Source organism: Coloeus monedula (assembly GCF_965178545.1).
Source record: "Coloeus monedula genome assembly, chromosome: 5".
NCBI classification, from domain to species: domain Eukaryota; kingdom Metazoa; phylum Chordata; class Aves; order Passeriformes; family Corvidae; genus Coloeus; species Coloeus monedula.
This window is the reverse complement of record NC_138785.1, coordinates 27824654-27846901: the sequence shown is the minus strand read 5'-3', so window position 1 is coordinate 27846901 and position 22248 is coordinate 27824654. Positions and strand designations below refer to the sequence as shown.

The window sequence follows — 22248 nt, the reverse complement described above, 5'->3', positions numbered from 1 at the left end:
CTCGAAGTTTCTGGATACCCCCAGGCCATTATACACCTCTCTAATGAAATTGTTGCAAAAATAGATGAAAGTAATGCTTTACTTTTTAAATCTTTTCTAAATCTCTATTTGGAAATACATCTCTCTTTTTCATCTTTTTTCCCCCCTTCCTTTTCCCTTAAATTCACTGAAAATTACTTTAGCAGGTCTATCAACTTGGAGACTCCCATTTGAGTGTTTTAACTGAAATAACCTGAGAAATGATTGATCATTAAAGAAAGATGGCAACAGTCACCCAAGAACAAAGCATGGGAGTAATTCACTGGTTTCCCTGGAGTCAGAATTGGTCTATTAATATAAACAATCTGAAACATCCCAACAAAAATATAATGAAATATAAAGCAGCATTTGTTTGTTGGGTTTTTTTTTTTGCTTTGCCTGAATTTTAGAGAGCTGACGAGAGTAAGATAGCTACATACCATATACAGCTGTGTACATCTTCTAAGGCCTTAGTAATTGTGACATCAATAACAAGTAATTAGCATCCATAGACTTGAGTGGATTACCAGAACTATGGAAAAAACAGAACATTTAGACACTAAAAACATTATTTGAACAAGTTGTTTAAAATCTCAAACTCTTATATACAAATAAGTAATACTGAGATTTTCAAATATTTACATGACAAAATAATTTGGAACATTTTATTTGATAAAACAGTTGAGTATACAGCAGTCTCACATAAGAAAGTTAACAAAAGTTCATTTTAGAGTACCCCAATGAGTTTAGCATTACAAAAAATATTATTTATTTTAATCTCAGAGCAAGAGTTATCTACAAATCTATAACTTATAATTATCTAGAAACTAAAAGAATGTTCCTTTTTGCTGAGGTTGATGCTAGGATTATGTGCTTTACAAGTGCAGGACTCTTATGGAATTAATTAGCTGCTGGTAATGTCAGCAACCTTTTGTTTGTAACTTTATGCAGGAGTTGTTTCTATTTTGTTCAGATACTGGGTTTTAGCATATCTAGGAGAGATGTTGGTTCTTAATTACCCTTCTTATTACCTTTGTATTTCTCAAACAAATCCTCCTTTGGATTTGTAGCTTTTCTGCAGGATAAAAAGGCCTCATACTGTAAATTAGATGTCAAATTCTCTTGAAGTGCTGGATAACTATTGAAATTATTGAAGGAAATGGAAGAAGAGGTAGCAGTTCCTTAGGGATCATCACATTTGTGAAACATTTTAGAACAATAGGTAGTGAGAGACACTTCCTGTTTCCATATTTTTCTCATTTTCTACTGAGGGAGATAACTTGAGTTACAAGTTACTGGCAGATGTTCCAAGATGATGGTGAGATGGGTTGGCTCAGATCAGGCTAATGATGAGGATATTACCACAGAGGCTTAAATACTGTGTAGTGCATGGTGAAAAAAAAAATTTTAGAGTCTGCTGCTATCTTATGTGCTGTCTGGTTGTTCTCCTTTTTATTTTGTGGGTTAGAGGACCTGACTGTGTGAATGATTTAGGAAAAATAAAGGTACATCAACAGAAGGTGTACAGTTAATACTCATGAACTGGAATATTATAATGTTTTGCCTGTATTAATGTAGGTGTGAAATGTTCTAAATCCCCTGTAATTCAATCCACCTACAAAATTAAAATGCTGAGGCAAAACTGTGCAAAAGGAAATGACCAGGAACTGATGACAAGTGTAAAACAAACAGGAGAGCAAGGGGCACATGAGCAAGCAGAAGGGGGAAATACCAAACGGGGTGAGGGAGGAGAGGGACCAAAGGAGAGGGTCCATGGTGAAGCTGCACCCCTGAACCTGGTGTTCACAGAAGGGCTTGGCTGTAAGCGAGTGAGTGGGTGCTGGGCAGTGGCCATGGCAAATGCAGAGCTCAGTGTGAAAATTGTGATCAAAGAGAGAGACCAGTGGGGTGAAACGGAGCAGTGCAGACCTGGGCTGAGGAATCAGATGAATGAGTGATCCCCTCCATAGTTTAGGGCTAGGGGAAGAATAAAAATGATGTAAAAATGTTCAGGGAAAAGAGAAATGCTGCAAATTGTATTTGTCTAGTACTGAGGGAATCTATTGGAAATATCCATAACTATACTGAAGTGCAAATTACTTGACCCTTGGTCTGTTTCACACAGGGAGAACAGGACCTGACGACAGGTGAGATTTGATGGAATGGTATATTTTTCAATAGTAACACAATGCATACTAAGTTGGTACTTCTAAAAATCAGCAGATAGAGAAAACTTCCTTTGGCCAAGGAAGTGCCCAAAGCATTATTTTGTATTTTTAAATGCCTAGAAAAGTTCTTGAAGAGGCAAATAAATTCTCTAGCGTGCCAGAATTTAGAGAGGGTAAGTGACATACCATGAATAATCATAAAGCTCTAACCTAGACATTAGTTCTGGAAAAAATTTATTTTAAAGCTTTATGTAGAGATTGATTAATCATGAACACTGGAATAAGAATTAATGCTTAATGGCATAAGTTTACAGAAAATACATTCTCTCAAGGTAAACTTGAAAAATAAAATATTTAAGTGAAACTTAATCTCTGAGAAACTTATGTGGAACTGTACAGCTTTTTATCTGGCAGAAGGACCATCTAGAGTTAACATTAATCCCAAACCATCAACATGCACGACACAGGCTCTTTTCAAACGCCACAGCAAACTGAGTGAGTGCATTGCACTATTATCAATGTGTGGCTCGGACAGGGTGATGGATCACCAGTGTGCCAGAACTGAGTCACCTTTGGGAGTTGGTTAATTTTCAAAAGCAAAAAAAAATAAACTATGAAAGGCAAGGACTCCTATTCTTCATGTCCAGCTGTGCTTCAGCTCTCTCCAGGGAGAAGGCAGTGGCTGTTGGACACAGAGCTGTGTGGACTGGAGCAAGGTGTGGTGAGAGTCACCACTGGACACTGGTGTTGTGAACTGCTAGGTCCCACTGACTGCCCTCGAACCACATGGCTAGTAATGGTCTTAAAATACAGCCTTTTATCTTGAACCATTAAAAAACCAGTCTCTCTGTTTTGGGCATCTTCAGGTTACTGCTTTGCAAATTGTAGGAAATCTGAGCAAAACATTTTTGTCTGTTGGAAAGACGTTGCTAACAAACCTGCTACCGGAAAATATCTACTTCCATTTTTGAAAATTTTCTAAATTTCAATCTTGCACTTTTTCTTCCCCTTGTGACTGCATTCTTTTAAACCAATATTCTACAGGATGGGTTCACTGTCAGGAAATAGTGGAAACATTTAAAAAAATAGTTGTGAAAGATGAACTTAAAACACTTTTTTCAAAGTTAAAAATCATCCAAGCAGGGAAAATTTATTTACCGTCACTCATCTACTAAATGAAATATTTGCAATAAATTGTTTTGAAACAATGAAGAAATCTTTTATTCTTTGAGGAAATTACTAATCAAGTCAAATTAAGTAATGAATGAATATGGTTAACTCTAAGCATCTTTTTCCTTCTGTATTTTGACATGTCTTTAAGTATTTAAAAAGCTGAACCATCCTCTGTATTTGTCAGCTGTTAGTGATACTTAGACGGCATCACGGAGGCTTGGGGCATTTGTTTTCTCTCTTTAATCAAGCTATGCATAGTAACGTATCAGTGAATTATTTGCAGGCAAAAAAACCCTGATCATATTAAACATGTATTGAGTGAGAAGGCATTGCATATTTAAATAGAAGATGAGGATAGGTAGGATATAAGATATGGTAGGATATGAATTTGCTATTTTAAATAAGGCAAGAGAAGCTTTGCCCAGACAAGGATCCACTTTTATGTGTGTTACATATTTAAGCTACATCCCTAAGAGATATGCTATCTAAAATCAAGGGACACAGTTACAACATTCATATTCCCACCTTCAGGTATCCCAGGAGTCTGATTTTTTTCATTGTAACTAAAGGTGACCAGGCACACTTGGAAGTCCATGTCTTTCAGATATTGCAGGCTCAGTATTTAAAAACAGAAGCAGCAGCAAACCTCTTGACCAAGTAGTTATGCATAACATACTTATCTAAACCTGTATTTAATGTGAGTACTGAACTGTGAGTACTGAATTGTTCAATTTTTCAACCTCAGTCATTTTTTAAAAAAATAAATGTTTTTAAGTTGAATATTCCCGAAGTAGGTGGTTAGAGAACAGCCCTGGGCAGGGAGGAGAGTTACATGGGGAGAGCTATCCCAGGGCACTCATCTGTGGAGATAACAAACTGAAAGGCAGTCTCAAAATAATACTTTTCACTTCTACAGTGCCTTTAATCTGAAAATCAAAAAGCACTCTGCAGAGTCCATGCAGTCGCTGGGTTCAGTCACTTCTGGCTATTCCTTTGAGAGGCTTTTCAGCTGCTGTCTGTCCTCAGAGCTGGTCTGTCAGTCCTAGCCTGGTACCTCCCCAGGAGCAGTCCTGTGCAAATCAGTGCACCGTTCAGAAAAAGAAAATTGAGAAATAAACACTGCATAGGAATGAGCTTCACATTCACCAAACCAGGGCAGTCCAGAATTATGGACACTGCAACAAACACCCACAAACCCAAAACAAAACAAAGAAACCCACGAAACCTCGAACAGAATTGGTTTTAAGGGCTGCACAATACACAACTGCAGAGCTAGACAGAAACATGGACTACTTTGAGAACTTTTAGCCAGGGTAAAAAAGAGGTTTCTCTTGATTTGTGGTGAATCTCATTGCAAAAAGAATTTAAATCAGTCCTTAATCTTGCTACAGTGCTTTTCTTTTTTTCTTTTCATTTTTTTCTCCTTTTTCTTGTCTTCTTTTCCCTTGGTGATGTTTCCTTTCTGAAGACCATATAAAGCAGGACACAACAAAAGCATTTGCTTCCCTGGCCTTTTGAGAGGAATTATATTTAAATCCAGTTTTTCCAATATCTGGGAGATAATGAGCTTGTGTGCTGCTTCCTTTTAGCCAGTTCTTTGCTGTTCTGAGGACTTCATGATTCACCATCACTGTGTACACAAGGAAAAGAAAAAAACACCAGTGTCACACTGTTGAGTTAGTTGTCTCAGAAGGAAATAACATGCAAGACTATCTCTAGAGTTCATGAGAAGGTGTTACCAGAAAATAAATCTGTCACTCATGCAATGGATGAACCAATGCTGGCAGCAAGGGCTGCTCTGATTCCTGTCTGATGGTTTGTGGCAGCCCAGCACAGCCTTTCTCCTGCTCCTGGCCCTCTTTCCACAGCTGAGGATAACTTTGGAATTTTTGGTTTACATCTGACCTCATAACAGGTGCGTTTTCTCTTTTTCCCGCTGGTTTCTGCCCAAGTGGCTTGCTCCCTAGCACTTCCTTAATAATGTTTGGCTCATGCCAATGTTAAAAATGTGACATCTTATATTGGCTGATTTGATTTCAGTCAGCAGGGATAACAGCAAGGTTTTAAACCACCTCTGAAGCTTAAAGGGCCACTCGTAATATTTTACAGGTTTTCTTAAGTCTCTTGCCAAATTGAGGCACATCCTGGGAATGCAGTACTTCTTTGTGTACCGACTTAGCAGCCACCCAAAACATCTCTCCACAAGAAGGAGTCATCCTTTCTCAGACAGAAAGACTAGGAGGGTACCCAGCAGCACCCAAGATAAACCAAACCTCTTAGGTGATAAAGCTTATGGGCATTGCTTGTACTCCACACCCTCAAATGACCCATGCTGTGAAGGGGACAGGCTGCATTTATTTTTCTGGGAAAGTAAAGGTCCCTGGAGCAGATATTGGTCTCTACCCCCTTGTGCACCACAGAAGATCATCCCTCGCCTGCTGACCCTGCACCCACTGCCTGCTCCCTCCCGCATGCATGGGATGGGAGCCCTGGCCCAGGGCAGCTGGAGAGGCTTTGCAATTCTGTGCTCAGGCACAATCAGGATTCTAGCACTAGGTTTCAAAGGCAAGAGTTTTTATTTCAAATATGTCTTTTGAAAATTGTATGTAAATTTTGAATATGTGCATATACATGTTTGTAACTTAGCCTACAAAGCCAAGGTAGGGGACCCCACCTCCCAGGGAGCCCAGGCTATCGTATCTTGCCTCCTGTGCACAAACGTGCAGCCTTGATGCTCATGAGTACACATTTTGCCATAATCATAGCTTTATTTCATTTTACTTCTTAGTCTTTCACTTTCCTTGCTCAAAAGAGCTGCTGAAAATGTCTATTTATCTGTATGCAATTATCTTTCTGACATTATTTATTCATCTAAGAATTTGGTTGGGAAAAGCAGCAGATCTTGGATTGACAAGATTCAATTGGAAATAAATAGGAAGCAATTTTTTGTTTGTTTACCCAGAAATCCCACCACTTCAAATATCTTTCCACATGGAAATGAAGCATATTTCAAAATTTCACATTAAATTAAATTTTAAGTAGCCTTGGGGTAAGGGAAACACTCAACTTAGAAATATTTTACCGCCACACCATTCTGTTCTTTAAACTTTCAAAAATTTTTATATTAAAAATTCACTTACTCTGAAGAGCAGTTTTGGAACAACTTTAATTCTGGAAATGTCAAAGTGTCATTATTGAAATGTTTTGTCTCATATGTTTTCAAAATTATATCAAAATCATTCATAGTTCAAGACATTTGGGTCTTGATGAACTCCCCCTCAGCATCCTTATGAAGCAAAAAAATACCATCTCTGTTCAGTGTACCCTCAAGATGTTTCCCGTACTGAAATATCAATAAAATCTAAAAAAGAAGTTACCTCAATTTTAGAAGAATTTTGCCCAAACAAAGCAGTCTTTCAGAATCTTAAATGGAATCTAATATTCTTGCACTTTGTGTTCAACTAATATCCTTTGTATGAGCAGCTCTGAATGTTTTAGAGATAAATCTCCTATTTTTATTTGCATTTGTTTGCCTTTCAACAATTTAAGGGCATAAATTTCTCTAATCTAGTCTGATTCTAAGATACCATTCACAAGAAAATTTGCTTAAATAATCTGTGTGCCTTTGCTCTGACTGAAGCATACTTATCTGAACAGGGTTGCTTTTTTATATCAAGGCTTAAGCCCCACTGTAGTGCTCTAAAATAACTCTGTTTTACAGGTGGGGAGCTTGAGGTAGGGTGTAGCCCAAAGATGCCTTTTGATAGCCAGGAGCAAAACCCCCTTCTTCTGATGGGCTTAATGCAAATCCAGTACAAAAACTCCTTTAACAAGGATGGTATTTAAAATGTCAGCTCAAGCTGGTAGGTCATGATGATTTTTTTTTCCTTAAAATGAATTGTTAAAGATTTTGAAAGTCAGCAATGCTAAGGGTGGTGTTGTGTAGTATGACTTCTGCTGGTGTTAGCCTATGGCTCAAGCATTCTTTGTCCTATGCTCCCTGCTATAGTCAGTGGTAGGCTCAGCAAATCTGCTTTTAGAGAACTGCTGTGCAGCTGCCTCTCCTTAACAATTTTCCCCCCTCTGAGTTATCATCTAGTGGCAGGAAGGGAAGACCCAGATGGCTAACAAATCCAGGATATTTTCCAGTTTCTAAGGGTAAAATTAATGTGCTTGCTTTCATCTGGAACCTAGGAACTAAGCCTCTTTTTTTCAAACAAAACTGAACTACAACAACAACGATTTCACTTGCAACAGGTGTAAAAAGAAACCTTTTAAATACAACTGGCTGTAGGTGACAAGCCCTATCCAAAGGTTCCTCTGAAACTGCAACTTTGGAGCAACTGAGTAGCAAACTCTGCAGCAGTGGTGATTTAACATCCCTATTTTACTCCTGAGAAAGGAAACTCAGAAAAGAGGATTGGAATATTATGACAAGTCTGCAGTGGGAGGTGAAATTCTGCCAGAGTGGCATGTTCAGCTGAATTCTCTGATGCCATGGGAAGCAGAAGACCTAGGTCGTCTCCCTGCTCCTGGCCTTGCCTGATTGCATCACTGCTTCTGCTGCACCAGGGATTTTCTTGGCACACAGGATGGGTTGTTTGTTATCATAACCTGGCACAGAGCAGCTGCTTTGCCCACTCCTCAAAATGCAGCTGCAACACAAGTGTGCAGGCAAGGGCAATGTACAGCCTCTTGTTTCCAGCTGGAACTAGAATTTTTGATTAGGGAAAATTGCAAGGGGTTTAGGAGTTCTGGGCAAAAGCCTGAGGAAACCAACCAGAAAGATTTTAAATTTACAAGCTGTCAGGATTGCGGTTTTGCATCCCACTGGGATCTCTGCTTGGACTATCAACTAGTGCCAGCTCTGCGGGAGTGCTGCAGGGGGGCACCAGGAAGGTCCTTCGTGGTTCTCATTCTTGTTTTTTTCTTGGAGTCAGACAAGTCCCTGTCTGTCAGGTCACAGCTCCAGCCAAAACATCTGGTAGTGGTTCCCAAGAACCTATAGGCACCAGGTGGCAGAGGGGAACTGGGTGCCTGTGGTGAAGAGTGCCAAGGAAGCTATGCTGAATGCTTGTATTAACACCTTGGGAAACTGTGATTAAAGTCTGATCAGTGAGTGAAACTCCATCTGTGCAATCTGGTTGTCTGTCTTTCACCACTTTGTAAGGCATAAGATTATTTAAAAGTGCAGTTTACAGGAAGAGACCTGTTTAGAAATAAGCGTGTCAAGCCTCTAGTTTAAGTTGAAGTCAAGGTCCCTATATATAAAAATTTTAAAACTTAGGTTGACCAAAGAATAATTCTATAATTACTTACAAAAAAATTAGATTATTTTAGAATGACATTGACAATATTTCTTCAAATAATATAATGAATTAAAGTACCTCGGGTTGGCAATTGATTCTTTTTCTTCTTCTCTTACAGTAGGCAAACATTCACAGTCACCTGGAAAAGGGTAAGAAACAAGACTATAGTTACTCTTGGCAGTTGTTCTACATTTATTTAAAAAATGCATCAACTTTTATCATGCAGTCACTCTAGAATAATGATCTGCAGATGCACTTCTGCACCCTTTTATCTGCACAGTCCCCATAGCATAAATCTTACATCTCCTTCCCTTTGGTAGGTGTTGCCATAATTTATTTATTACACATATTCCAGTTGTCTATGTACACCTATACAAATCAGCTACTTTTGAGGACTGTCTTCTACACACTGCCACAGGGAGGGTTGTTTGCTCATCTTCCACTGCTGACAGTTGCACCTATGCTGTATAGTCCAGCTGGGAATTTGGGGCTGGAGTTTAAGGAACGCTAACACACACACACACAAAAAAAAAGTATGTAAAATATTTGTTTCCTTCTCTCCACAAAATTTTAAACTATATTTTACACCACTTTTTCCCCATGAAATACACTTAATGCCTCTCTTTCACTACTGCCACTTAGCACATGTTTTCTACAAGAGCTTACAGACCGCGAAGGTCAAAACCCCATCATGTGGAGCACTGTGCTAATGCAAAGAAATGCTCCAAAGAGCTTTATGTCCTGAAAAACAAAGCATGCCTAGTAGGTCAGGCAAATGAGCCATTTGGATAGAAGGCAAGAGACCAGGAATGAAAAAAATATCAAGTGTTTCAGCATTTCCTGGCCAGTGAAAAGCTGTTCATCGTTCCAATTCAGGCCTTGGTTAACTCATGGCTTACCAACAACCTGCAACTTCTTGAGGACAATGAAGACCCCCTTAGAGATTTTGACTGGGGAATTCACCTGGGAGAAAAATGGGGAGTAAAATGCAAGACACTTAGAAGTAACTGAGAAGGGAGCTGAAGATGCAGCTGCTGGTAGTTACTGTATGTTCTAGTTGCTCCATGGGCTGATAGCTTTGCAAGGGAGGGGAAGGACATATTCAGAGGTTCCTGGCAGCAATTTTAAATAAATGGTGGTCTGAATTATGAGCAAATGCATATTTCTTCTACAATGCCTCAATGTGGAGCACAAAACTGTAGAAATTCTGGAGACTGAAAGGACTAGATACTTCAGAGAAACCAGTATTTAGCATTAAAAATATGTATTTAAAAATACAAATAACATTCACAGCTATAAGTGTGTTTAATAGAAATGTCTACTGAAAACTGAAAACATTTATGAGTTTCCATCACATATTAAAAATAAACTCCCACACAAACTAAAATACTCCTCTGAAAAATTCTATCCCTGACATTTGTTCAGTTATTTTAGTAGGAGGGAGTCAAGAGTGCAACTAAAAATGTTGTAGGAAAAGCAGTGATATGCATACAAAACACCTTCCATTGACTTCCTATACATGGGATCTACGTCAGCAGGCAAGAGAGGGAGGATGGAGTAGAGGGGTTACCGTGTACCATTTTTGTTCATGCTGTTCATCCATTTATCAAGCTCTTCCATTTCTATCTCCATAACAGAGGGCGTGTCTTCTTCAAAAATAGGACTTGAGAGAAGAGAGGGGGCAAAAAACCATTACACAAAATGCTTAATTCAAACAATTTACAATGTAGTGATTTTGTATGACTCTCTTATAATTCCAGACACGTGTATTAGCTGTGGAAAGCCATCCTAGCCTAGTAATCTGAGAAGATGTCAGCCCAGTGGGTGTGAACCAAGGGGCCACAAACAGATGCGAGGGAGCGGCGCTGAGATGCCAGTCCTGGGCAGAGGTAGGGCCAGCTGAGACATAACACGCAGAGGGACTCAGATAGTGCAGCCAGGGGCATGCCAGAGCACAGGGTCACTGCAGCTTCTTGAAAACTCTCCCTGCTGTAAATAGAAAACTAAAAAAAATTTGTTCCTGCCCTCCTGGAACACATGACAGAAGTGCCATTGCTCCAGTGTTAAAAGCTGAAGGCCTAAAGTTTCATCATATCTGTGACTGACATGTGCAGTGACTTCAAAAGGAAAGGTCAGGAGTGGAGTAGCTGCATTTATTTAAATGTCTCTGCTTAGCTCCCTTTTGCTTATCATTCCTGCAGTCATATGATAGAAAAAATATTTTTAGCAAGAAAACCTTTTTTTTTTTCTCCTAGAGCCAATTCATGAACTTTCAGCATTGATTAGTGAGATGGAGCTCAGTAAAAGGTACCAATAAAAATTATCACTCTGATATGAGCCACACAGCTTCTGTCTTGTTTTCCAAGCAGCTAAGGCATTGCTCCTGTGGCAGCCAGGCAAGCCTTTCTGCCTCACCTCTGAGTAAGAAGAAAAACTTGAAAAACAGGGGAGCAAGACACAGAGCTTGTTCTAAATCGTAAAAGCCTGTGATGAGCCTGGGAACTGATCCCCTTGGCTCATGGGGCACCTTGTACCTCTTGTGGCTGGTGGAGCAGGAGGTGCTTAAGAACAGGCGTAGCAAGGGCTGTGGGCTGTGGGTGTCTGTGGAGCAGCCCTTGCCTCAGTCACCACTAAGTCTTGTTCTCCTGCTCTAGTCTTAAACCTTCAGCCGGGTACTGAAGTCACACCTTAGCCACCTGTTGAGATAGCTGGTTCAATTGATGGCAAAAGGCAATGATGTTTAGTGTACAGCTAAATTAAAAGAGATAGTGAAGGAGACAAAGGTTAGAGTAAAAGAATTTTTTTTAAAAAAAGAATGGTATTCATAAAATTTACCTTTTCACATTTTCACTTCCCAGCTCATCTGGAAAAGAAGAGAATTGGTGTTCATAATTCTGCATGATATATACTCCATTGTATTTACAAGGTCCAGACTGCAAGCCTTGAATAGGGTCAAGTAAAATAGGTTGCATTTTCAAAAGGCATAAAAACTAAATTGCAGATGAAAGACAAAGCATCTTATCCTGTTTGTAATTTTCAGAGGACCCCATTATTTCGAATCTAAAAGCAGCTTGTTATTAGCTCAGCCACACTGGGAGGAAGCCCAGTGTTGGTGTTGCAGTGGGCAGGACAGGGCAGATGCACACTTCCCTCAGCAAAACAGATGTGCTGAGAGAAATGGTATCCTGAAAAGGAACCATCTCTGAAAAAAAATTGTTTACTGGAAGCATCGGGACATTTTGCTACAGATTACACTCAGGCAATCCAGCTCTGTCTGGAGACTCTGGGAGCCACTCATGGGGAGAAGGGTGGGGAGGAGTTGGACTGCATGGCAGATTTGATCTTAGGCAAATGAAGCTGAACTAGCCAGATGTCAAAAGGGATCCAATGCTACTTGTGACTCCAAGACAAAGTAAAGATGGGGAAAGCAATGGTGTCATAGACATAATTCTGATAAATATCTTTACCTTCAGGAATCAAGTGACTGAAAAACCTGTCTTAAATCACCTTACTTTTAATTCATTGTTGCCAGTGGGTGATACCTCCCAGTTGTTCCAGCACATTCCCAGACTGCAGAGCCACCCCAGAACCACAGAGCCATCTGCCCCAGCCTTGACCTTGAGGATGCTCAAAATTCCAGGTCCAAGCAGTTGGCACGGGGCATGAGATCCCAGGATCCTGAAAGGCACCACATTTCCTAACCCTCTGAAGAGTGTACCTGCATTTCAGTCATCCAGAAACAAGCAGACAACTGGGTGTCTGGTTGCAAATTCAGATTCTGTTAGAGGGAAACCCACTGATCAGGCAAATGCAGCCTAAAAATGCCCTGAAAACTTGACTTAAAATCTGTGTTGAATGTGTTGCACTGTCTGCAGGCTGATGAGCTTAGAGCTGCACTCTGACCATGTAGAGACACTGATATGACTATTTCAGGATTTCACTTACCAACTATGTGGTTTTAATATGACACCTCACTTTGTTTTCTGTGGCCTGACACTCCAAGTTACCAATTCCTTTGTTAACAGATAATGGCACCTTCCTGAAGCATTGCTCACCCTACTGCAGCACCCAGGCAGTCTGACCTAGCTCATTTGCTGTGATGTCTTCATAGCAGCCACCACCCTATGGAATCAGGATCCCTTAAAATTGTTCCTTAAAATGGTTTTGCTTGTTCTTATTTTGTTGAAGCTCCAAGCAGCTTTACCTTGTGGGCACTATGGGCTATAGAAGCATTAATTTCACCTTGCGTTAAGTTGTTGAGCAGAAAGACAGAACAAGCATTTGCAGCCACAGTTACATCCCTGAGCATTCTCAGCATTTCCAGGAGCCAGAGATTGGTGCCAGGGCTCCCATGGGTGTGGCAGCATGAGCAGGAAGTGCCAAGAAGCAGAAGTAGCTCCTGACCAAGGAGAGGTCCATCACCAGGTACTGCTGGCTGGGGAGGATCCCTCTCTTACTTGTCAAATGTGCAACTACAATCAGAGAAGGGCATTCTAAATGTGGCATCCCATGCCTCAAAATAATGTTCTGTTAATGTTGAACACATCCTGAAAATAGCCTTTTGATGCACAAGAAGACAAATATACCTTGCTTAGACTTTTTCCTTTTATGATGCATTACAAAAAATATGATCAAGAAGATCAGCAGGACCAGCAACACCACAGGGACAACATATATCAAGATAGACTGTTCTGCTGCTTCTAGGCTGTCCTCATCATTCACAGCATTCAGTTCAGTACTTGGAGAACTCTGTGTTTCAAAGCTGCTTTCAGTAGTGCTTGCTGTTACAAGTACTGGCTCATGGTCATCCACGGTGGAAGGACCCGTAGCAGGAAGGTGTGTTGTTGTAAAAGTGGGTAATATCACCAATCCGTCTCCTGATCCATCGGTTCCAGGGCCTGCCAAATATATGAGGACAACTTAACATTTTATGGGTTTCATTAGTACTATCAGTGAGTCACAGTGTACAGCTTTAGTATTTACTTCCCATTTGATGTATTAAAAAAAAAAAAAAAACCACCAGATGCCCCATACACACAGATTTGAAGTCTTGAGCATCAGATGTAAAATTAGATCTCAAATTTGTCACAAAATCTTACAAGTCATGACCACGTTCTTCAGCTGACTTTTACTGGGACACGTCAGCATGTGTCATCTATCTGCACAGAGCTGCCTTGCACAAACAGACTTATTTTCCTGCAGGTTGGCAATCGGTCTTACTCTCATGTGAAATTATTCTACTTCTCAGTAAACCACACCAGCCTGTTTTGTGTGTCAGTCTTGGTACATTCATCCCTCCCCTTACCCAAGGAGTTACGTACTGCCTTCAGGGAGACCATTATCCCTGGTTCACCAATTTCTTTGGTTCGCTCATCTCCCTGTTTCTGTGCCTTTCTCAAATCTGTTAAATTTGTCTTACTGTGAAAAACAGAATTGACGAAAGGAAGTCTGAAGGATGCAAAAGCTGCTGCCTTCCACTTCCGCATGGACTAGAAGAGGTGGTAGTAACATGGGGACTTTACTGCATACAGGTCCAATTAGCTGTTCCTCTGTCTGATCCTACAGGCTGGCTGAAGGAGTGTGTGGCAAAGCATCAGTGCTCAGTATTCCCCATAAGTGCTAAGAGTGGGGGTTTTGAGCTCTGATCTCAGTTCTGGTTTCACTTTTCATGCATTTTGCAAGAAGAATGGCTAAAATTGGCTGTTGGTAATAGTGAAACAAGTGCTTTTTGTGTGTCTAGGTAAGAGTCTATTGACTGTCATAGAGTTTAAAAGCTTAAAAGAAGTACAGCAAATTCTGGGCTGATATTGTATTCTATACTGACGCCAAAAATCCTGTTGTAGCCAAAAGTGCAAGAATCAGTCTTTAGATAAATTACAACAGCAAAACCTTCAATAATTTTCTTGGCATGAAATTAAACTATGGGGTTTTTGTGTTATCTGCCCTTTCAGATACAATGCCGGCACAGTGCATATCTCATTTTATGCAATAAAGCAGGATGGGATTTCATGACTTTTGCAATTACATGTTTGTCCTCGTTCTTGTAAAGTGCTGGGCAGCCAGAGTTTCCACTAGAGTTAGCAAGAGCTTAAGGTTTTCAGCACCTCAGTGCTGGCATTTCCAATCTCACAGGACTGGAACCAAAAGTACTTAGCATTTCAAATGCTTTTGTAAACACATTAATCTTCATAATGGCCCTGAGAGATGAGCAGTTATCATCTCCATTTTACAAATGAGAAATCAGAAGGACGGGGATGCTGTCCTTCTCAGGGATGCCAAGTGAGAGAGAAAAACTGGGATTAGAGCGCTATCTCTTGCTTAATCCACTCTGCAGCATCTCCTCTCCCACCAGATTTGTCTCAAAGAGGAGATGAGTATTTCATGAGACTGTATTCAAGGAAACCCAATTTCAGATGAATAAAATGATTTGAGTGTGACAGCAGTGTTTTATCTAGATTTTTATGCTGCACATATCACACAGGCATCTGATTGTTTCATCCTTTCCTGAAAACTAGGAAAGAATTTGAATACTTAATGTAATACTGTGAAGGTCACCAGACTCTGCACCACAATAGGACAATGAAAATGATATCTCTTCTGTGGCAAAGCACTTTGTATCAATAGTCTCTCTTCTGTATTCAGTGTTTCAGTCAAGAGCAAAACACTCTCTGCCTCCCTTGCAGGTAATGACCCCTAGGTGTGTGCTGCTCCATGCCTTCCCGTGATCTGCTGGCTGTCCTTAATCTTATCGCAGAGGACAGGAGGAAGAGCTCCTCTCCCCTATTAGTTTGGCCGTTTGACTTTTCTTTTCCAAGGTAGTTTGTAGTTCCCAGTGCCTGCAGCCACTCCATTTCAATTGCTGTTGTACAGCGCGGCGAGGCAGCACTAGCGATGTCTGTGCTGCAGACTGTGGCATGATGGACTGTGCCACAGGCAGAGCTGATGGGCCACTGCAGCCTCACTGAGCCTCTTCAATGACATTGTTTCATTTTCCTCCTCTAGCCATCGCCCTTGAAACCTATTGCCTGCCACATTTGATATATCAAGAGGGACAAGCCTGTTGCTTAAAATAGGGAAAGGGTGTGGAGAAAATACCTTACTTTTCATTTAGTCGTAGAGCTAAAATGGATTTTTCAAATGTCTAAAGCATGGTGTGGCTTTAAAGCAAAGCAAACAGTCACACCTCATTAACTGCAGTGATAAACTTTCAGCTGCAGAGTATGCTGTGCTTGATTTCTGAGAGAGACTTTTCCAGTATCTCTGCTACTTTGCCTGGTTTTGAACTATGAAACAGACTTCAAATCATTTGTCTCTGTGTGAAATAGAATTACCTTTTCTAGTCTCTAGGCAAAGAAAATGGCAAATCACAGAGAGTGACCTTGCTGCATATTTTTGACATATTTTTGTTCACTTTGCATAATTCCAGGGACAAAATGGCATCTCTCTGGGAACACCATTTCCTCTTACAGAGATCTTTTCTCTGACTGAATTAAATACATCTTTCAGCAGAAGGGTAGCCAATTGCACAGTATTCTTGCAAGGATATTGCTCTTATTTCCTGAATTTTACCTGCTGCCCCAACACATCCCGCTCCCCCATCCCCGCTGAGGAGCAGAGTTCGGCCTCAAGGGATGCCTCACCTGTCACCCAGCAGTTGTTCTCACTCTCAGGCCACCCACACATCACCCTTTTTACACAGTAGGAAAGCACAGCCTGCACCTGTGTTGGCCCAGTGGCTTGCACCAGGGAAGGATTTGTGCCTCCAGTCCAGCAGGGAGAGTCGGGCTCAGGCTTCCTGGTGCAGCTGTAGTGCTTGCCAGAGCTACCCACCCAGGCCACATCAGACACACGTGATTGACCTCAAGATCGTTGCTATTTTTCATAGTGTTTCAATTTAAAGTGCTCAGAATAGCAAGTGGGCTGTGTTGCAGCTGGCCCCAGTGGCTGTTTTGTGGGGTGAATTAAAGCTGGGCATTACAAGGTTTGGAGCAGGACAGAAGAGCATCTGAAAACTGGAGATTTTGTGAGGTGCTGTTCATACATTTTCTCCACGCCAGATTTGCAGTGATAATGCGTACCATGAAATGTCTTGTCAGCTGTGCTGTGGTTTCATCTTGCAGAGATCTACTAGCTCCCTGCAAATGGGAATCTGACTACAATACAGCATGACATTCAGGATGGAAAAGCAAGGCCAGTGGAGTGCAACAAAGAGCAAGTCACACGTGACCATAGAGATATCTCCTTGACTTTGCAAAGCCTGTGCCCTTTCTCCTGTTGAGCTCAGCCTCATGCTGTTGGCTACAGTCCAACATCCATATTCATCTCTCTGCACATCTTGTCCGAGGAGCAAATGCTCATACAACAACCACATCAGCTTCACCTTTGTCTGGACCACCTGGGGCATGAATGCCGGTGACTTCTTCCCATGTTAAGGGAAGTGGATGGGAACACACCACAGCTTCAGCCCAGCCTGTATTGCCACTTCCCATGCTTTCAAGAGCAGAAGGGAGAGGGGCTGGCATGCAGCTGCATCCCATCCTGATGGGAAGGTGGACACAGCTGGAACTGGAAGCTAAAAAGCTGGAGGTGGAAGGCAGGAAGTTCTCAGGTTTCCACAACTGAGATATTAGAGGACGTGGTACTCAAGGAACCAAAATGCTTGAGCAAGCATTAGCAGCATCTCATAAAAGGTCCAATTAACAGTTCTTACAAATTATGAAAAAGCTATGTCCCTGTATGCAGATACCACAGTATAAGGTATTACTCAATATTTTCTACTTTAAAAATATGCTTAGGTCACTGATGGACTTTGCTTGAGTTTTGGAGGTGCTCCTAAACCTGCTTTTCATGGGAGACAGAGGCAGTTGAACATACCAAGAGGTTTTACAGATTGGCGTCCAAAAAACGACATCTCAATCAAACAACATTTCTGTTGTTGCAGCATTTCTTCCTCTGAGGTTTGTGCTGCAGCACACAGAGGTGGTGATATGGGCTTCCTGATGAAGTAAGCAGGCAAACAGGTTTCTGAATTCACTTGGATGCAAGGCAAAGGAAAATAGCACAGGAAAATAGCTGGCAGTCAGCACATTCAGTTCTGTTGTAGAACCATTGGTCTCTCTGCTGCCTTGCCATCAGACTCAAAGACTGGGCTCTCTCAAGGGAATTTTCCAAATTACACTATAGTGCCTACGGACAGAATAAAAAGCAATGAGATAGAGAAAAAGCGAGAGCTATGTCACTGGGATAGCCAGGCTTACTAGTTTGAAAGGAAAATTTTTGTTTCTCCAGACTTTACCATAAGCTATAAAAATGCAGTGAAAGGAAGGCTCATGGGCAGGTGACAGAACAAGGCTATAAAGCTGGAATAAAGTTACCATATCCTATATCATTCTGCTCCATACACACCTTGCTTTGGTGGTACAGTCATACCACTCCACATGGTCTGTATGATTCTCTCGTGTACTGCTTGGCTCGTCCCTGCACTGTTCCTCTCCCCACATTTCAGGTTGCTGTAAGAAGGGCTGTTCCTTTCCATGGCCAGGGCTTGCCCAGCTGCCTGTTGTGGCAGGTCTTGCCTGTCAGTCTGGCTGGAAGAGGAATCCTTAAAAGCCTGCAGGCTAGCTGTTGGGAGCATAAGTTCCTCTGATGAGGGAGCACAAGCATTTCAGGGTGGCTAATCTGTAGACAAGATCCTATTAAAACGAGGTGCTTAGAAAGCGTTATCTAGGTATAACCTGAGAGAGGAAACAACTGTTTAAGCTCATTTATACAAGATGGAAACTGCTTTTCCTCACTCTATTTCTATCCAGCTGAAGTGCTGCATTAACAGCCAGTGTTGCAAATTTAGTCACATCTTAGAGTCCAACTGTGAACCTGTAGTCTCATTTCTCACCCCCAATACTAAAGGCTTTCCAGACCAATTTGTGCATTTAGTTGCTTCTACTTAATCTGATGGCCTTCTAGCTCTGCATCTGTGATACCCGTGTGACCTCACTGTGATGCAAATCTCTCTGCTCCTTGCTCTCAGGAGGACCCTGAAATTAAAGATTCAAAAGCTCCAGAGGCTTTCCAGCTATAGTACAATCTCTTGAGGGAAAAGAGACTGGTGTCACTGACTGAAAATTAGTATAATATCTTGCTGATGTAAATGAGAGATTTTCTGAAATGTCCCTGAAGCATTTGAATAAAACAGTGATGGTTCATGTGTGTGGATAAAAGGGAGGAATAGTAGTAAATACATAGGAGAAATTGATGTGTTCAGTAGAAAGGATTTTTCATCTGCTTTTTAGGACACTGCACTTTGGAAAGAGAAAGTGTAGCAAATCCTCTCTGTAATTCCTTACATTGTTGCTGTGCTAGAAAATTTTAAAAGGTGACTGTAACGGGTTCAAATCCATTCTCAGTTCATTATTCAGGGAGGGAACAGGTCAAAACTACTGCTCCCTTAGAGACCTTGGCTTTGTAGGGGAGGCAGCCTAAAAGGCACTTCTCTGCCAAGGACAGAGTTGCTGTCTGTGCTCAGGGTACAAGCTGCTGAATATCTGGATCTCTGATAGTAGTGTTTCTTTGAATGACAATTCAAAACAATAGCACAGAGACACAGACAAAATAAAGCACTACCTGCAACTATCCCAGCTCTTCCACTTGGAGATCTTACATGTTTTACTGATCCTCTCCCTCACACATTTTCTTGCTCCCTATTTCAGACCACTGATGCTGCAATTTTCCATGTGTTTCACCGAACACAGTGCAAGATAGCATGGCCTGGGAAATGACTGGAGAGTCAGAGTCTGTTCCTATAAGCTGTAGTAAGGTTCTTAATGCTTGTTACTAGGGTCAGCACACACACCTAGGTAGGTCTTCAGGCCTGCTGCAAGGCTGAGCTCTGGGTCTACAATAGGGGTGATGCCCTACACTGTTACCTGTAGGGCTTCCTGACTGTATTAAAGCAAGGGGAAGGGAACTGGTGCAAACCCCAACATCCCCTCAGTAAGGAGCTGGGAGAAAGCCAGCACCCACAGCTGAGACCTCAGGAATGCTCTCAGAGCTGCTGGATTAGAGTGATTGTAGCGTAGCAGGAAGAAAACCATCCATAAATCATAATCCAAATGGCAAGGCTAGGCTTTTACGAGGCTCTGGCATGGTATGGGAACAGGACTTATAAAGACTTTAATCTGTCTGTGCTGCAAGATTTAATCATACTCTGTTTGCCTATTTTGTGAATGGTCTCTAGACAGTAGACCACTTAAAAGGTGAAGACTATGTCTGGCAGAGGGTAAAAAAAGCTCCCTTAAAGGTCCTGCCCTGTAGATCTGTGAGCAAGGAAGAGTGAGAGCAAAGGAACTCCCTGGGAAGCTGCTCTCAGCAGAGGGGTTCCTGACCCACCAGTGCCCGTGGGGTACGTAAGTCCTACATAAACTTTCCCCCCAGCAGTTTAATTTCACCCCCAAGGCCCAAGTTCACAACTTCCCTGTCCCATCCTTGCAGTCAGAGTACGCCCCCAGGTACATTTTGAGGGTGGTTGCATAAGCAGAAGCCACCTTTGTATGGGGTGCTCTCCTCCCCTTCCCCTGTGACTGTGGATTGGCTCTGTAGAGTCAGAGATGACAAGGCTTGGGGAGGGCTCTGGCAGGACTGAGTCACTCCCAAAGAGGAACCCTTCCAAAATCAACCAGAATTTAAAGGCGGACCTACTGATAGGAATGCTCTGAAGGCAGTGGGGAGTGGGTTGGGGCACCTGGCATGTGACATCTGCCTGGTGCTTCCTGCAGCCTCTAATGCCCATTGCAGAGAAGGGCAGGGGGGCACCGAGGCTGAGGAGCCCCGGGACTAAGGCGTCCCCCCCCCACGGGGGCATGGTGATGAAATAGTAGCTCTCAGTACCCTGCACACGAGCTAAGGAAGCAGGAGCCTGATCACTCTGCATTGCCTTCATTGTACTCCCTTTCCCTGGGACCTCTGTTTTGCTCTGCCCCATGGCAGGATTTTTGTTCCCCTGACCGCTTTGATTCTGAGCTACATTCAATGCTCGCAGCATATTTTCCTTAAGTGTCTGCAATGCAGCAGGGCTGTAGTAACACAGCCAAACCCAAACCATTTTATACCTCGCTTAGCTAGCTCTTACAGCTAAGCAAGTCTCCTAAGCGCAAGCAGCTCAACAGCATGCCAGGAGCCTGCAGCCCAGCTCTACACCCTGCTTATAGTACTGCTTTTCAGGGGAAAAGCGTCCACACCAAACCGATTCCAGCAGTGCATTTTAGGACATTAAGAACAGTCCAGTGATATCTGAGAGTGACCATCTTCTTTCCCCGCCTTCTGTAGAGCTCCCGCTCGCTGCAGCAGCACGGAGGCAGCAAATACTTCTAGTCCGTACCGAGGCACTTTGGCAGGGATTTCTTTGACACCGAAAGGCATGTAGCACCACCTCGGCAAGGTTTCAATCCAAGAGCTGCCTGTCATGTTCGGTCGCTGGCTGCCAAAATGCCAGTGCAACCAATGACCCCGGCAAACAGGAGAGAGCCTCTACAACGACACCCCAGCGCCTCAGTATTTTGTCACAAGTGGCTTCTCCACTCATGGTTCTTCCCTTCAGAGGGTCAGGACCTAAGTCCATGGTGCCGGCCACTTTGTTCTGCAGCTGAGAATTCAAAATATTTGCCTCCGGAACCGGCTGTTCCTTTGTTAAACCAGTTTCAGTGCACCGGGACTGCGGAAATCGGCAGTCACCTTTTGAATGGAAGCAGTGCTCTGCCTTTAACTTTGCTATTAAACACTGATGGTATGGGTGTGGAGTTTAAAAAGTTCAACAAATAACTAAAATTAGAAGCAAAATGCCTGATAGGTCAACATGGAAACTCCGGTTCTCTACACACCTGCAGTTTAGGAAATGTAGGAATTGTAGGATTTGTTTGCTGCTGTTCGGGGATAGGTCTTAGGGAAAAAAAAGTCAAAGCTTTGAAAACGACAGGCAACTGAAAACAGAGAGGGTAAACACAGCAAAAAGCAGCAGAGAGCAAGTCCCCACAGATCTCCTCCCAGTGCTCAGTTTGGAGGGTGTTGCCCTCCAACTTGGTCCCATTGCTGCAGGCAAGACACGCGGTCCCAGCTCGGCAGGCGAAAGGCACTTTCTTACTCACCATCGCCGGCAGATCCTCCAGCCAGCGCCAGGGCAGAGAGCAGGGAGATGAGAGCGGCGCTCCGCATGCTGCCCCGGCAGCGCTGCCACCTGAGGGGCGCTCGGGCAGGCTCCCTGCTGCACCCGAACATCTACATTTCCTGCTTCCTGCCGGGGAGCATCTGAGCTGCATTTCTTCAGGAGATGGACTCTCTTTGATGGGTTTTAGGAAGTGATGTAATTCCGTCTGGGCCTGTCAAGCGAGCAATGATTGCAAAAGAAAGCAGAAGAAAAAAAAAACCCAGAAGTTGCTCTTCAGGCACGCACTTGGCTGAAGCACCTTTATGCTGTAGGTGAGGGAGCTCCCGCTCTCTTCTCCTTTCACTCCTGACTTTACTACCTTCTATCTTCATCTACACGCAGTGCCACAGATCATACAAATACCAACCAGACACAAAACTTCATG

General features: G+C 42.4%; 1 protein-coding gene across 1 annotated transcript; it reads right to left on the bottom strand.

Moving 5' to 3' along the window:
• Nucleotides 1-4870: 4870 nt before the first annotated feature.
• Nucleotides 4871-21934, bottom strand: TMEM154 (transmembrane protein 154; the record flags this gene model as incomplete). Its single annotated transcript, XM_082281588.1, has 6 exons — nt 4871-4989; nt 8747-8807; nt 10246-10331; nt 11504-11531; nt 13255-13566; nt 21805-21934. The coding sequence occupies 6 exons, from the start codon at nt 21932-21934 to the stop codon at nt 4974-4976; spliced, it is 633 nt and encodes a 210-aa protein (XP_082137714.1). The 3' UTR covers nt 4871-4973.
• Nucleotides 21935-22248: the final 314 nt, after the last annotated feature.